The sequence below is a fragment of the Trachinotus anak genome, unplaced genomic scaffold (assembly GCF_046630095.1).
Source record: "Trachinotus anak isolate AG129_WGS33_773 ecotype Australia unplaced genomic scaffold, CSIRO_AGI_Tana_v1 ptg000010l, whole genome shotgun sequence".
In the NCBI taxonomy this organism is placed as follows: domain Eukaryota; kingdom Metazoa; phylum Chordata; class Actinopteri; order Carangiformes; family Carangidae; genus Trachinotus; species Trachinotus anak.
This window is the reverse complement of record NW_027273861.1, coordinates 9,215,167-9,230,360: the sequence shown is the minus strand read 5'-3', so window position 1 is coordinate 9,230,360 and position 15,194 is coordinate 9,215,167. Positions and strand designations below refer to the sequence as shown.

Below are 15,194 nucleotides of genomic sequence, written 5' to 3'. Positions count from 1 at the left end.
ATCATAATAATCATTAAACTAAAGCAGGGAAGGATCTAATTCTTGGATACATATGCTTACTCTTAAAGACATGTCTGAGAATGCTTTGTCCTGGTTTCTCATATACAGTATCACCCATATGGATGCCGGTCAGACATAGTCACAGGATAGGCTACATATGATGACAGGATGTGACCAAGGAATGAGGTGGAAATAATCTTATAAATCTTGTGACTCACTCAAAGTCACTTAGCTCACTCACACAACAGACTCACTCACACTGAAGCTCTGCAATTTTTAATACTTCCAAAAAAAGAAAAAAAAAGTTTACTCCTGTAGTCAGGGCGTTACTCTTCAAAAGCAGATCTCTAGCATGGGGGGGAAGAGAGGAGCAGAAAAACAAACACAAAACATTCTGCTTCCTATCTATCAATCCTATTCTTCTAACGGATGTATGTTTGTTCAGGTGGAGGTGAGGCCATGTTGGCCGGTTATTCACTCTCACCACCATCCTAGTCTGATAGTTAGACAGCTGCCATTTTGTTTTCACCTCAGTTCTAAACAAAAAGTTAACTGTGAGGCTTCACAATTCAAAGATTCAAAGGGTCTTTATATCATGACAGGGACATTTCCTGGACACATTGTGTGTCCACACCGTTGCTGGTGCAGCGCTGTGAGAAGCACTGAATTAGAGACATAGAGTTTGTCTTCATTGATCTCTGACTGATCAGATTGGCTACAGTTTAGTTAAATAACTGATCTCATGATTTGCCTGTTTGATCTGATGTTTAGCTTTCATCTATTATAAAACACTAGTCTGTGAGTTTCCTTTCTCCCTGACTGTATTGTACTGTGCAATTTATTTATTCACCAGCTGTATGTGTTTGACGTAGTCTAATCATGCTGTTTCTAATGTTAAGTAAAAGATTTCAGCTCCAGGAGGATAACTCTCACTGTGCATATGTGTTTGCCTTCACTGACAGTCGGGAAATTATAGATGTTTTACCATGTATCTGATCTGTGTGTCTCTCCTTACAGATGAGATCATGCAGCAGGAGATCAGGCCCCTCCTGGCTGTGGACATCATAGAGCAGCTTCATCGCCAGTTTGCCTTGCTCTCAGGTATGTCACAAAACTCCAGTGTCCACTTGTTCCACTGTCCACACCTGAAGTTTCCAACCTAGAGGTTGTGACCCTGTGCATTTAGATGGAAGTCTAGGGAACATTAATAAACAAACTCCTATAATATTACCAAGTGATTATTGCAAAACAAGACGTTACATGGTAACTGCCTAACATAAATGAAAATCACCTCAAATTCCTAAAATATAAAGATTAATTGGAAGAGCACTCTGTCGTGTTGTAAATCAAACTTGAAGAAGGTGCTGGAACCTGTTGTTTGTTTTAAATATTAAAAACAGGGTTTTGGCTCGAGTGTAAAATATGGTGAACAAAGTAATCTTGCAACAGAAACCGCATTTTTATGAATAAAATCCAATGAGAAACCCACCCAAAACAGATTAAAAAAAAAAAAAAGATTAGTCAAATTTCTAGCAGTTTTATTCCTGTGTGAGTGTAGGCCAAAAACACTGGCTCCTACATTCCCACAATGCAGTGCCCCCAGTTGCACCCAAGACAAGATAACTCTGAGGATCGCCTGGTTTATCTAAGACAAAGCTTATCCAGAGGCACAGAGGACATTATACAACTGTGTTCACTAGCTGTATAGTAATCCTTTTACTAGAGTGACCTTTCTGTGTAAAATTGGTGGAGTTACCCTTAAACCACACACATCTAATCTGTGGTACACAGAACCTAGTCTACATTTAATGTTACCACACACCCACTCTCCCTTACTGTATTTTTATTTTTTCTGTATTGTAAGACCCATACATTACCCCACTCTTCCATATTCTGTACGGTAAAGTGAGTAACAATGATTATCTATTCATTATTCTCTAATTACTAATAACACCACAACGTTGGTATTGCAGCATCTAGGAAAGACACATTTTGGGAGGGAAGGCTTAGCTAATGAGCGATAACTCGAGACCATGGATGTATTATAAGACCTTCTTATAATACATCCATGCTGGAGACTGAGTGGGAGAACCACTGATGCTAGTACAGTCCTAACTTTTATACCATTACAGCTTCAGGGGCGGGGCATGCTAAGTGAGGGTCCAAGTGTGTCACCAGGACCCCTTTTAGGGCCCGCCCAAAAAAATGCTCAACACAGAAATGATGAAATACAATTTAATGGTGTAACTGCACAGTTCAGTACAACACAAGTTTCACACGTTCTCAGGAATAGCTCTCCAACATACATATTGATTTTATAAACAAATCTATGAATTTGCTTCACAGGATCTTTAACTTTATTCTTCCCCAGTCTGTGCTGTATGTTGCTACCAGGTTGCTACATTCTCAAACCTGCCAACCTGTGCGCATTTTGCGTAGAAGGTACGCATTTTGACCACATGAAAGTACGCTGGTACGATATTATTGCCGTAAACTACGTAAAAAGCTGTTTGGCGTCTGGCCCTTCTTATATACTGTTTACGGTCTAATCTGCCGAGCAACAGAGGAAGAAGAGTTCGACCAATCACGGCGCTGCGTTCAGTCCCAAAACGTCAACTGTCATTTCAACGCTGCGGCTCCACAGCAACAGAAACAGCAACAGAAACAGAAACGGGTCTTTCCGTCTGGTTCCTCCTCCTCTTTCTCTACCTGGCTGGTTCCTCAGGTGAGGGCGGTGCTTGAAGTCCTCTGCTAAGATGAACAGGCTGCGGTGGATGTGGAAATGTGACATTGTGAGTTGAGTTAAGTTAACGCAGACCTGCCAAACCTGTTAATATGCGCAACGTTGATAACGTTAGCTTAACGTTAGTCTATCGTTTTGTAATTTGCAAGCTAGCTATCTTAGAGACATTAAAAGTGGCAAAGTAACATTAAGTTATATTGTCAGCGTGTCACAGATTGTCAGACTCGACTTTTCATAGTATTGAGCCACAGAAATAACATTGTCTACAAAAAGATATTACACATGAAAACAATGAGCAACAACAACAATACAAACCTAACTGGTCCAGACTGTCTTGGCGCCTCCTCAGGACGAGCCCTAATGAGTCTGAAAATATTATAATATAAATTCATGTGGCTAGAAGGAGCAAACATTCAGTGTCAGAGTTAAAGAATTAACATTAATAATATGCACTTGCACAAAAGGTGTTTTGAACAAATATTTATATGTAATTATTTACGTATTTACGGATATGTAAATATTGTACATATAAACTGTATTGTCAGGCACATATGTCAGTAAATAAATTGTTGTACTTTAAGGCTCAGTCAAAGACTTATTCCTAACCTTAACATGGCCTCCCCTGGACCTTTGGCTTGGGTCAGCTGAGCCCATTACTAGTGTATCGCTTCTCATTTCAGAAAGTTGATAGAGCTCACATTTGCTTATATACATATCCATATATCCATATATATATTTGTAAGGAGTTAACCAAGGAAACGAAAGCATGAACTGAATCATCAGCAGGTTTATCACTTAGGAAGGATTTTTTTTATTAGTTAGTGCTATTGTGGTAAAGGGTATCATGGTGGCTCAGCAATTGGCAATGTCATGTTCTGCATTGCAACCTGCAGCTCTGCACAGGTTAAGCAAGCATAGATAATGGATGAATGGACACTGTACAAGTGGTGGCTACCCACATAAATGGTCGAATAACAGAACGTAATCATAAATACTCACATAAAAGCTGGTATTCCAATCTAAGCCATGGCAGGTTGAACACTGCAGTGTATTCTGGTCACCTTGCTGGGACCTTGTGTGCGACCCTTTCTTACCAAGCTTTTCCCACACCTATATGACATATGTGAGACTGCATGAGACACTTCTTCATGTCAGGCACACACTTTTCATCTCCACCAATTTAATTGGATGTGTGAGTGAGACTGTAGGTGACAGAGCAGAGAAAGTGGAATGTGTGAAATGTGCCTGTCAGACCAAAAAGGGAGGACACCTTTTATATTTATGTCAGAGTTAGAGACACCTCTGCACTTCACGTCTTTATTCATTGTCATTGCTAAAATTATACGCAGCATCAGTGTTGTCTAGATGTTCCATAATGACAGAATTTGTAGCTCAAGGTCGCCATCTTGTGGGTTTTTGTTGAAGACTTTTTATATTTAGACGCTTTAAACATGGGTGTCTTAAAAATTCCAAGAGTTTTACAAGGTGTTCCATGACTAAGTTATTTAACTTCTGTGTCTTAAATTGTTCCTTCATCCTGGCTTTTAATGGTCTTTTTAAAGAGATGAACATTTTGTTTTTCCCACAGCTGTGCTGAAAGGCAACTAAAGTAATAAAGACAAGACGAGACGTCAGTCGCTATATTCATGCAAAATAAATTTCACTGACATTCTCTGACTTTTTCTGACATGCATACTCTCTGGCATACACATCCCAAAATTCCAGGGACCTTGTTCAGCCTCCTTAACCCCAACAGCCGTATAGTAAATGTTGCATGTGGTGGTTTTGTGTTGCAGGTGGGCGAGGGAAAGATGGTGCCCCCATCATCACCTTCCCAGAGTACTCAACCTTCAGCGAGGTGCCAGACGAAGACTTCCTCAATGTAGTGACTTACCTGACCAGCATCCCCAGGTACGCACATTCTCATACATAAAAAATATAATTTTCACTGTGGCTATCCTCAAATAATCAAAAAATAATACTCTTCAAGTCACCTGTTAGCCAAAAGAAGGTCCCACTCTGTTCACTGGGCATCAGTGAAAACCTTGTGCACCTTATTTCTAGTCATCTCATTGCAGCTTATCAGAATTAACTAAACCTTATAAAATCAAGATTTATTTTACTCCAGTGTCATGGCCAGATTATCCTGCTACGGGGCACTGGGCAAAAATTATCTTTGTGCTTCCTAGTAAGCCCCTTTTTTCCCCACTCTGTGCATTGTGTAGTTTTTCTAAATGGAAACACTACATGGCCCCAAAACTTTTGTGTAGTATTTTGATTAAACATAATAATTTCGGAATACTTCACATATAAACACCAAACATGTGTTGACTGGTTTGGCAAACTCCCACAACGCCTCCAGTAATCTTGCAAGGGTAAAGAGTTGGTCCATTGTTCCACACCCAGGTTGGAATTGGCCTTGCTTCTCCTCTGTCTGAGGTTTGATGGTTGCAGCCTCCTTTCCATCGCTATGGCATAAGCTTTCTCAGGGAGGCTGAGCAGTGTGATACCCTGATAATTGGTGCACACCGTCTGTTCTCCCTTTTAAATATGGGAACCACACTGTCCCTGACCTGTTTTACCTGTTGGGCTAAACCTGGCTAACTCATCACTACTTCACTTCTTCTAGTTAAACTGCAATGGTTTAACATTTCTGTATTACATAGTGGTCAACCTATTTGTGTATTCCTTAAAATGTGCAAGATGCTTTTGCTCTTTAGCTGAGACGGGCATGTGCAGAGGCATTGATGTCCAATTTTAGGGAGTTGGATTTTCACAGCTTACATAAAAGCGCAAAGCATCAGTCCAAAGTAGCAGTTCACTTTACATGTTCTCCACTTCCTGTCTCCAGTCTGGATGCTGCCAGTATCGGCTTTATTATAATCATCGACCGGCGGAAGGACAAATGGAGCTCAGTGAAGGCATCTCTATCAAGGATTGCTGTAAGTTCACATAGTACTCAAAACACCATATAACCAAAATTTAGCAATAAAGGACAGTTGCAGAGCAATTGTATGTGTTTAATGCAGTTGGGGCTATAAATACAATATTGATGCATCTTCTGTGTGCACTTGGATTTAAAAGTAGATATGAATAAGGCCTTTTCTTCTGAGACCTTGTATCATAAAAATAGTTTCACTGTATGAGTCAAAAGGATTAGTCACTGTGGTGATGTATATGAATTTGCAGTTTTAAAATAAAAGTTAATCTTGAGCTACAAGTTAGTTCAGTGACTCAGTAGGATTCATATATTTGGACTTAGACTATCTATGACTTCTGAGTCAACAGTGTCAACAAGCTCACACAAACGTGGAGCTAAGTTGAAACCCCACTGTCACTCATAATAAACTGCTGTAATAATTTGGTGCTTTAATGATCTATTACCAGCAAGAGACATGTCTTTCTCTGTTGTTGTGGTCCCAGGATTTGCCTGCTTCTCGGTGTAGCCTAGTGAAGTTTACATGTTATTCTGTTATCCAGGGGGCATTTCCAGGAAACCTGCAGCTGGTGTTAGTGCTGCGGCCATCCAGGTTCTTCCAAAGAGCTATAGCAGATATCGGGATCAAGCTGCACAAGGATGATTTTAAAATGAAGGTACCAATAAGCATGCTTCAAGTACTACAATATAAACATCAGCTGCAATCACAAGGAAAAATTTGTTCATTTTTTGCTAGAAAAGGTGGTTAATCAGATATATGAGGTTTTTAAATGAAATAATTATGACTATTAAATGATGCATGAAATACAAATGTTTGATACAAGTTAACTCAACTGGATTTTGCATTGCTTGAGTCAAAGGTCAAATTGCTAATTCTCTCAGCAAACATTGAGACAATGACATACTACTCGTACCAACACTGAAAACTGTATCCTGTAACTAGATCCTGTAATCTAGATCCCAACCTTTGGATTTCTTGTCAGTTTGGTTAAATTTTATTCCAGTTCAGGATTCCAATTCCAATTCTTGATATAGACCTGCCCCAGATTTGTCACAATGAACAGGATATAATAGTAATTGATTTAATTTAAAAAAAAATGTTTTTTTTTAATTTAACTGAACTTGATGTTATAAAATCTGAACTTTAAAGCGGTACTGCTAAGATTTTTTTTTTTTAACTTATAAGGGCTACCACAGTTCCTCTCACTGTTATATAATGTGGGTTATGACTGAAAGTGTTCTATCGCATTGCATGTGTATGCAGATTGTGATGCTGAACTCTCTGTCGGACCTACATGGCTATGTGGATAAAGGGCAGCTGACCCGGGAGCTTGGAGGAAGCCTGGAGTACTGTCACAGTCAGTGGATACACCACCGAACTGTGAGCAACTATGCAGTGCTAAATACTGACCTTAACCTTTAGTAGTAGTGTTTTGGAAACTTGCAAAATGTGGCAACTGTGGAGCCATAACAGATACAGCAGTTATATGGTCAGTTACATTCATGGATGCTGCACAGTCACATGTGGATCTTTTTTCCCAGGCCATAGAGAACTTTGCTATGACAGTGAAAACCACAGCCCAGATGTTACAGAAGTTTGGGACAGACCTGGCAGAGACGGAGCTGCCCAATGATGTCCAGTGCACCAAAGACTTGCTCACAGCACACACTGACAAACACAACAACCTCAAGGTGATAAAGTACATCTAATACACCAACTCATACTATCACTGACAGTACATGAATACATGACAACAAACACATCAGTGATTGGTGGCCAACAACAACAACAACAACAAAGAAAAAAAGAATTGGGCACAAGGTGATACATGGTTCTATGTTTTCTGGTATCAAATAATAAATAAATCAAATACATGTCAGCTGCTTAAGAGAAATCAAGAGTTACATTAGTGCCTGGTTACACCAGAAAGTGGCATTTGTGAAACTGGTGGTGGCAGGTTGTTGACCCTGTGAATTCTTGGGGGGTGATGCATTGGCTACTGTTGGTTTTGGCTCAGTTAGTCTGTGGCCAAATGAATAGGAAGAGGAAATCTTTTTTTCCATTGCTTCTTAATTGGAAAAGTAGGGTTATTGAAAGTTTGATGGTATCACTCAGCAAATATGATAACATAACAAGCATATAACCTCTGCAAGCAAATCTACTACCGTATTTTCCGCACTATAGGGCGCACTGGATTATAAGGCGCACTGTCAATGAAAGGTCTATTTTCGAACTTTTTTCATATATAAAGCGCACCGGACTATAAGGCGCATTAAGTGAAACAAAACAGTCAGATAAGTCAATCAAACTTTATTAAACACGTTCACAATAACTCTCAACATTGTTCAAACGTTAATGAGCGTATTCACAATAACTCCCAACCTTGTTCAGTTGTAACACGTAAAAAAAACACAGTCTGATACCACTAAATCAAACGTTAGCGTATTCACAATAACTCTCAAAATTGTTCAGTTATAACACGTAAAATACAACCCAATACACTCACTTTTTCAGCTCATTCCTCGTCCACATAGCCATAACACGATAGCCGTAATGCTGCAAGCGGTGCGGATTTGTAGTTTACCAAAGTTGTACTAAAACATTTTGACAGAGCGCCGTGAGCACCGTGTACCACACAAAATCGCTTCGAGGTCAGTAAGCACAATCAGAATTAATCCATATATAAGGCGCTCTGGATTATAAGGCTCACTGTCGTTTTTTGAGAAAATTAAAGGCTTTTAAGTGCGCCTTATAGTCCGGAAAATACGGTAGTTGTAGCAAATCCATTGAAATAAATGTATTTAAGTCTGAAATAAATTAACATAGGACATGAACACAACATGTCTTTCATATGTCCCACAGTGCTAACACATCTAGTCCTAGGTCGACCCATGTAGTGCATGCTTCGGTCACCAGGTTGTTATTTCTGAGCATCAGAGGACATTTCACAAAGTTGAACCTTTTTCAACTGCATATCCTACACCAGTCTCTTGTTTACAAGCCTGCAAGCTCCTACCTAATTTGTGTATTACTAGGTATAAATGCAAAGAGCCAGAAAACAGATGTCATTATCCAATTAACATAGGAGATACAGCTTGCATGTTCCAGTGATTGGTGGAAATGAGGCTTTACACACACACACACACACACACACACACACACACACACACACACACGCGCACACACAGATTGGTCTGCAGTTTTACAGATATTAATGTTATTTCTAATGCTTCTGTATCTCTGTTCATCCAGGATGAACTGAAGTTAGCTTTAAAGCAGGGCACCACCTTGTTAGGCTGTATCAAGGAGCAGGCAGCTAAGTCAGAGAATCACAAACTCAACCCAGATGAGATGGAGAACCAAACCACAGTGGAAAGGTGACAATTGACAAAGATTTTCTTATATATTATGCAATGTTTCTCAGTTCATATTATTGCTATGAAGTCATATAGAAACTCTGTGTGTGTGTGTAATGAAGTTCCTGTTGTATGTTTCAGGCTCCTAGCCCAGCTGGATGAGACAGAGAACGCCTTTGAACAGTTCTGGTGTAAACACCATCTGAAACTGGAGCAGTGCCTGCAGCTACGCCACTTTGAACAGGACTTCAGAGAGGTACTGTATATCTGTCTCTCTGTCTGCCTTGCTCTCGCCTGTGTCTCCTCTTCATACAGCTTCAAAAGACTTCAGCTGTGAAATCATACTTTGAAAAACATGCTTTACAAAACACTGTCCAGCTGAGTCTGTCTGGAAGTTGTAAATACAGTGACTCTGCTTTACAACCTGTCTGACATCTCTTGTTCTATCGTATTGGCCTTGTATTCCACCATATTACTGACACTGAATATGATCATTTGCTTAATAAATTAACTTTCTTACAGGATCACTTAATGTCAAGAGTTTAAAGAAGCAAAACTGCTTTAAGACTTCTTGTTTCATGAATACAGTATTTGTGGAAAGAAGTCATACCTACTTATGTAAGATGATCAGTGCTGACGTTGTTTGACTTAAAATATACTGAAGTGAAGCTGGGTCAGGATATGAGAAAATAATATTATTACAGTGTGGATATAGTGAATAGTTTAACGATTTTCTCTGTCTTTTCTCGGTCTCTGTCTCTGTCCTCTCTTTGGTGCTCCAGGTCAAAGTGTCTCTAGACAGTCAGGGGGACAGTCTAACCAGCTTATCAGTCACTGGGGATTGTCTGGCTAGAGTTGAACAGCTGCTAAAGGAACTGAAAACACTGGAGGAGAAGGCTCAGGTCAGACACACACACACGCACGTAACATTACTTATGGTCAAAGTCATCCTCTATAAAGGCTTTATAAGTTGTAACTAATGGGGTCATTTATTGTTAATAGTTTATTAATGCTCTATAGATCACGAATGAGCTAAGAAACAGACAGCAGAGCTTTTGGCTGGTGTTTATTCTACTCCAGCGTAACACTTGCAAAATTCATTTATTAAAAACTTTTGATAATTACAATCACAGAATTGCATTATTGTAACGTGAATAACAATCCTTGTACTTTTACTATGCTTCTATCTATGATTCATTCAGACTTTATGTTTTATTATATATATTTATATTTATTAATAAATAACTAACATTTCTGACAGCAGATTTGATGGCTTGATAGAAAGTGAGAAACTCTCTCATACTGTAGCTTTCACTGGGACATTGCTAGATAGAAATCTGATAGAAAAGAGGCCTTTAGTTTCCAAGCAGTGCTCTATTATAAAAAAAACTCTGTAATGACTGCTATTTTATGTAGGTTCTTAAATAGGCACAAATTATTACAAATCTGTATTTTGCAAAGACTTTTGACATTTTATGTGCACAAATGAAACTGCTATAATGACTTCTGAATTGTCGTTCTTCCAGCCTACTCTAGAAAAGGCCCAGCTCCATGCACTGCACGGTGACCAACTGATCCAGAGCAACCACTATGCTGTGGACTCTATTCGACCCAAATGTGTAGAGCTCCGGCGGGTCTGTGATGACTTCAGCAATGAGGTCAAGAAAAAAACAGATGTCTTGTCCAAATCCCTGCAGATACACATGGGCATTGAAAAGGTGAGGACATGCTACAACTTTTCACATCTATAGACATCACATTCAGAGACACAAGTTAGATTTCTGTGCTTGGATCACCTGTCATTGCATGTGAAGATGAAAAAAGTCCAAACAGTCCAAAGATTGACTTTGTGTCAGCCTTGGGTTAGTCTTTGAATAACTTCTTGATGGCTGCTGAATCTGTTTTTATCTCCTAAATCTTGTTTTTCAAACATACTTTCATGTAATGATCCGTGATTCACTGTCTGTGATCCCAATCAAATTGCCCTGGTTTTATGTATCCTAACTTCAATTAATTTTTTTTTTATCAACCTTGTGATTCAGTGTTTTTTTTGTTAGTTTTTAAAACAAAACTAAAACTCTTTAGTTGTTCTGTGTGCACAATGGTGCTTTAAGTTGAAGCTATAGTCAGCATGCACAAATGATCACGATGTCACAATGTTGTGTAGCAGTTATATTATTGGCCACGTTCACCATCTCAGGGTAGCATTTCATCATGATAACATGTATATTTGTTGATATAAATAACTCTGACCAAAATGTTGGGCAATTTTAAAGTGCTTCATATAGCACATTAAAAACATAAAACAAGGTTAATGAGATTGAGACTGAACCAAACCGAGCTAAATTTGTTGCGCATAAAATCAAAACAATGAGCTGAAACCTGCTAAAAAAGATTTGTTAGAACTTAGGGGGACTGCCGAGTCAGATGATGTGGGTTCATCACTGAATTGAACATTACACACAGTTATTTAAACTGTTGCTGATATAAAAAAATATCGATTAGTGCAGCATTAGTTCCTGTTTTTCTTTATTCTTGTCAACACAACTTTTAACTTTTCTGACATATCTTGATACCATCATTCCTAAAAGCAAACCCAAATAATGAGTATGTTGAGTACCAAGGCATCATGGGTATCTGCTTCTTACATATATAAGTGCTTCAACCCCTCAGCAAAACAGAGCTAAAAGGAAAGTGAATATTTGATTTAGATTTGTCAGGCCGCACAATGCTAATGTTATTTTCTGCTCAGCTATACGCTAAAATGTTAGCCATAACAACTTCACAATGTGTGACCTATCTCAGCAATTTCTTCAGTGAGCACAGTGTCATCTTAACTGATACAAATGATGGACAGAACTACAAAAATAAGACCTTGGGTCTACTGAGCCAAAATGTTCCTATAAATATGTAGCCCCAGTCTCTCTTGAAACTTGAATGTGATCCATAATTAGAGTTAAAGTTTGTACCCTGCAAACCAAATAGCAGTTACACATAGCTGAAGGACCTCTGAGGACTTTATCATCCAGAAGACTTAAGAATATGTTTTCTAATGTGAAATGTGGTGATATGAGGTGGTGAAGAGATTCAGTACAGATTTATTGGACAGTATTTTCCCCCTATACTTTTTATATACTTATTTGTATTTTACTCTGAAGTTCTTATTTCTCATATTCTGCATGTAGATTGTCCTCCTGTGATCATGTAATACCAAACTGCATGAGGAATAAGTGATGGTATGTCCTTGAAGTTCCCAGTTGATCCTGATGGTAACCAAACACGGGACCCTTCCACTGTGCCACTATATGGGAAGGGATGGTGTCTGAAAATCTGCTACACTGAAATCTTGCCCAGTTTTAACCTGTTTGAATTTCTACTTTCTACAGGTAAACCAGTGGTGTGAGTCTGGCATCTACCTGCTAGCATCACAGGCTGTGGATAAGTGTCAGTCACAGGAAGGGGCAGAGTCAGCACTGACAGACATCGAACGCTTTCTGGAGTCAGCAGAAAAGAACCAACTGACTGAACTGAGGAACCTCCACAACCAGTATGAGGTTGTCCTGTCTGAGGATATCAAGGTATGGTGCACAAAGCATTAGTTTACAGGATGGCTGGATATTCTGTCACAAAAACAATGAGGACAAAGATTGATAGTGAGCTCTTTGTCTGCAGGTCAACGTCCTGAAGGCACTGAAGCGGCTGGAGGATGTCCAGGAGATGTTTGAGAAGCGGCACGTCAGTCTGAAGAGACTGTCAGCTAAACAGACGAGGCCCGTCCAGCCTGTTGCCCCGCGACCTGAGTCCTCTCCCAAACGGCCCTCACTGAAGAACCCCTCCAGGACTACAGGGAGCCAGCAGCGTGAGTCGGATGTCCTTATAACTTATTTATGTCGCTACAAACTGTTTAAACTCTTACTGCCTGTGATATGACAACTGTGAGCTGCAGACTTTTATTGCATTGAACAAGCTTGTTTTTTTGAGCCAGAATCTGAACTCATCTTGACTTCATGTACGTTATGTAACACAAGCTCTGATGAGAGAAATGATTCAAGTTGCTTATGCTGTGTCATCTCAATTCATTTCAGCTCTGGCTCGCAGAAGTTCTGATAACTCTAACAGTGGCAAGCAGCTAGCTGAATCTGATCCCAACAAGAAGAAGAACATACGCAGGGCGAAGGGAGGCATCAAGGTACTCTGTTCAAATCCCACTTTGAAATCTCACTGCATCAATAATAGTATTTTTAATGATATGAAGTCCTCTTCATCTTGCTTAAAAATGTACAAAATGTACCAATCTTTAGGATGTGTGGCTAATATAGCTAAACAGCCACTTTATTTTACCTTTTACTATTATTATTAAGCTATTAGTTAAGTATGAATTAGTATTACTGCACAAGAGTCTCAGTAGTTGATACTCACTAGTACCGGTTGGTATCATAAAGATACTGCATTTCAATACCCAACTCTATATGAGAGAATAAATTCACCAAAGTAGTCAGTGGCCTAAGACAAAAGGAATAAAGGGAAGGGAAGACAGTTCACACTGTGTGTGTGCATGGCTGTTTAATTAATATTTCTGTTTTGTCTGGCTATGTGTTTCAGTTTAGGCATCGGTGACAGCCGATATTTTGTAATGCTTCAGTTTTCCAAAGACAAACTTAAACAGCCATGCAGAGTTTTTTTTCTTGATCCTGTGCGGCTGATCCATAATACAGTTTGTCAGGAGTGAAGCTCTGTCTGTCTGCACTATAATCAACTCTACTACGAGGTTTTGTATTAATAAGATAAGAAGATAAGAAATACTTTATTTATCCCTATAGGGAAATTCACAATTATCCAGTAGCTCATTCATATATTTATTTAATTTAAGATTAAGAATGAACCTGTCATTATCCACTGCCTTTGTCTGAGTTGTTAAACAGCCTAATGGCAGTTGGAACAAAGGATTTCCTGAGCCTCTCAGTCCTGCAGTGCAGAGAGATAAGACGTTGGCTGCTGCTGTAGCTACTTCTCTGGCCTGCTGTCTCCAATTAATGCAGCTTATGAGACATATGTCCAGTGCCCAGTGTACTTTGAAGAAACAGCAGGATTTTCATACATGGTACTATTGCAACTATGAGCGTGCCAGTGCTCTTAATTTGCAGAGAACACAGACAGCATCCTAATGGGTTTTCTGGGCTGTCAGCTGTTTTTGGACACACACAGAGGTCATTTCATTTCTCTTTACCCAACTTTGTGTGTAGCATTATTATTGCTACAGCTGCCATTTCTCACTGAAATATGTCATGTAAGGTAGCCTTAGCTGACAGATGTCTATCCAAAGTTATGGTCCATGAAAAAAGTTAAGCAATGCAAGGATGTGTGTAGCATACAAATGAAACTCAAAATGGCAATTTTGTCATGTTTGCTTGGCCAGTCCATTTTGCTCTTGATCCCACTCACCATTTAATTTGCTTTATTATATACTATATATGTTATATTATATTATAATATTATGATATTCTCATGTCAGGCTTTATTAAGAGTGACATAACCTACCTGGTGTGGAGCATCTGCTCATATTGCAGTCTCGTCTGTCGAGTACATGTTCAGATTGTTGTCAGTTCTGATCTTCTTTTTTCAATGTATATGTATATATTATGTCACATGAAAAAGGGACCTAATTGCATATCCTATATAGAGTGAAGAACAGCATACTATAGGTCTCTTATTTAAGGGTTACATTAGCAAATCCCTGTAAATTAGTGTATAATAGTAAAACACTTACAGGGACAATTTTTCTGTACCATGAATACTCTGCAGTTCTCTTCAATCTGAATATTTGTTCCAAATGGCAAAAGAGAGAGACTGGAGGCATAGTTTCACTCTGTGCTTAAGAAGGCTGCAACTTTGCCTGATACTGAAGTTTTGTTTGATGCAGTCTGCACAAAACTAAAAAAAAAAAAAAAAAAGTAGTCCTACAGATGTTGTGGCAAATGTTTCTCATTAAAAAAAGCCCAGTAAAAGGACCATGGACCTTTGTGTAACTGGGTCATATAGAATCTTTTTTCGTTTGTTTGTTTGTTCTGCTACACATGTATTTCTTATACCTGACTGTCAGGACCTCCAAACCTGACATGCCTTACATGGACCATTTTTAGAAGAATGAAATGATTG

The 15,194-nt window shown here is 39.0% G+C and overlaps 1 protein-coding gene across 2 annotated transcripts in view; it reads left to right on the top strand.

Moving 5' to 3' along the window:
* mcf2l2 (MCF.2 cell line derived transforming sequence-like 2) overlaps positions 1–15,194 on the top strand; it is a 124,370-nt gene that overhangs the window by 31,208 nt on the left and 77,968 nt on the right. For both annotated transcript variants that reach the window (XM_071487343.1, XM_071487344.1), the window contains 13 exons: positions 1,018–1,101; positions 4,540–4,654; positions 5,595–5,685; positions 6,224–6,337; positions 6,946–7,062; positions 7,224–7,373; positions 8,935–9,059; positions 9,180–9,294; positions 9,821–9,940; positions 10,565–10,756; positions 12,425–12,616; positions 12,711–12,897; positions 13,124–13,227. In XM_071487343.1, coding sequence (XP_071343444.1) covers positions 1,018–1,101; positions 4,540–4,654; positions 5,595–5,685; positions 6,224–6,337; positions 6,946–7,062; positions 7,224–7,373; positions 8,935–9,059; positions 9,180–9,294; positions 9,821–9,940; positions 10,565–10,756; positions 12,425–12,616; positions 12,711–12,897; positions 13,124–13,227 — 1,706 coding nt within the window. The remainder of the gene's footprint in view (positions 1–1,017; positions 1,102–4,539; positions 4,655–5,594; positions 5,686–6,223; positions 6,338–6,945; positions 7,063–7,223; positions 7,374–8,934; positions 9,060–9,179; positions 9,295–9,820; positions 9,941–10,564; positions 10,757–12,424; positions 12,617–12,710; positions 12,898–13,123; positions 13,228–15,194) is intronic.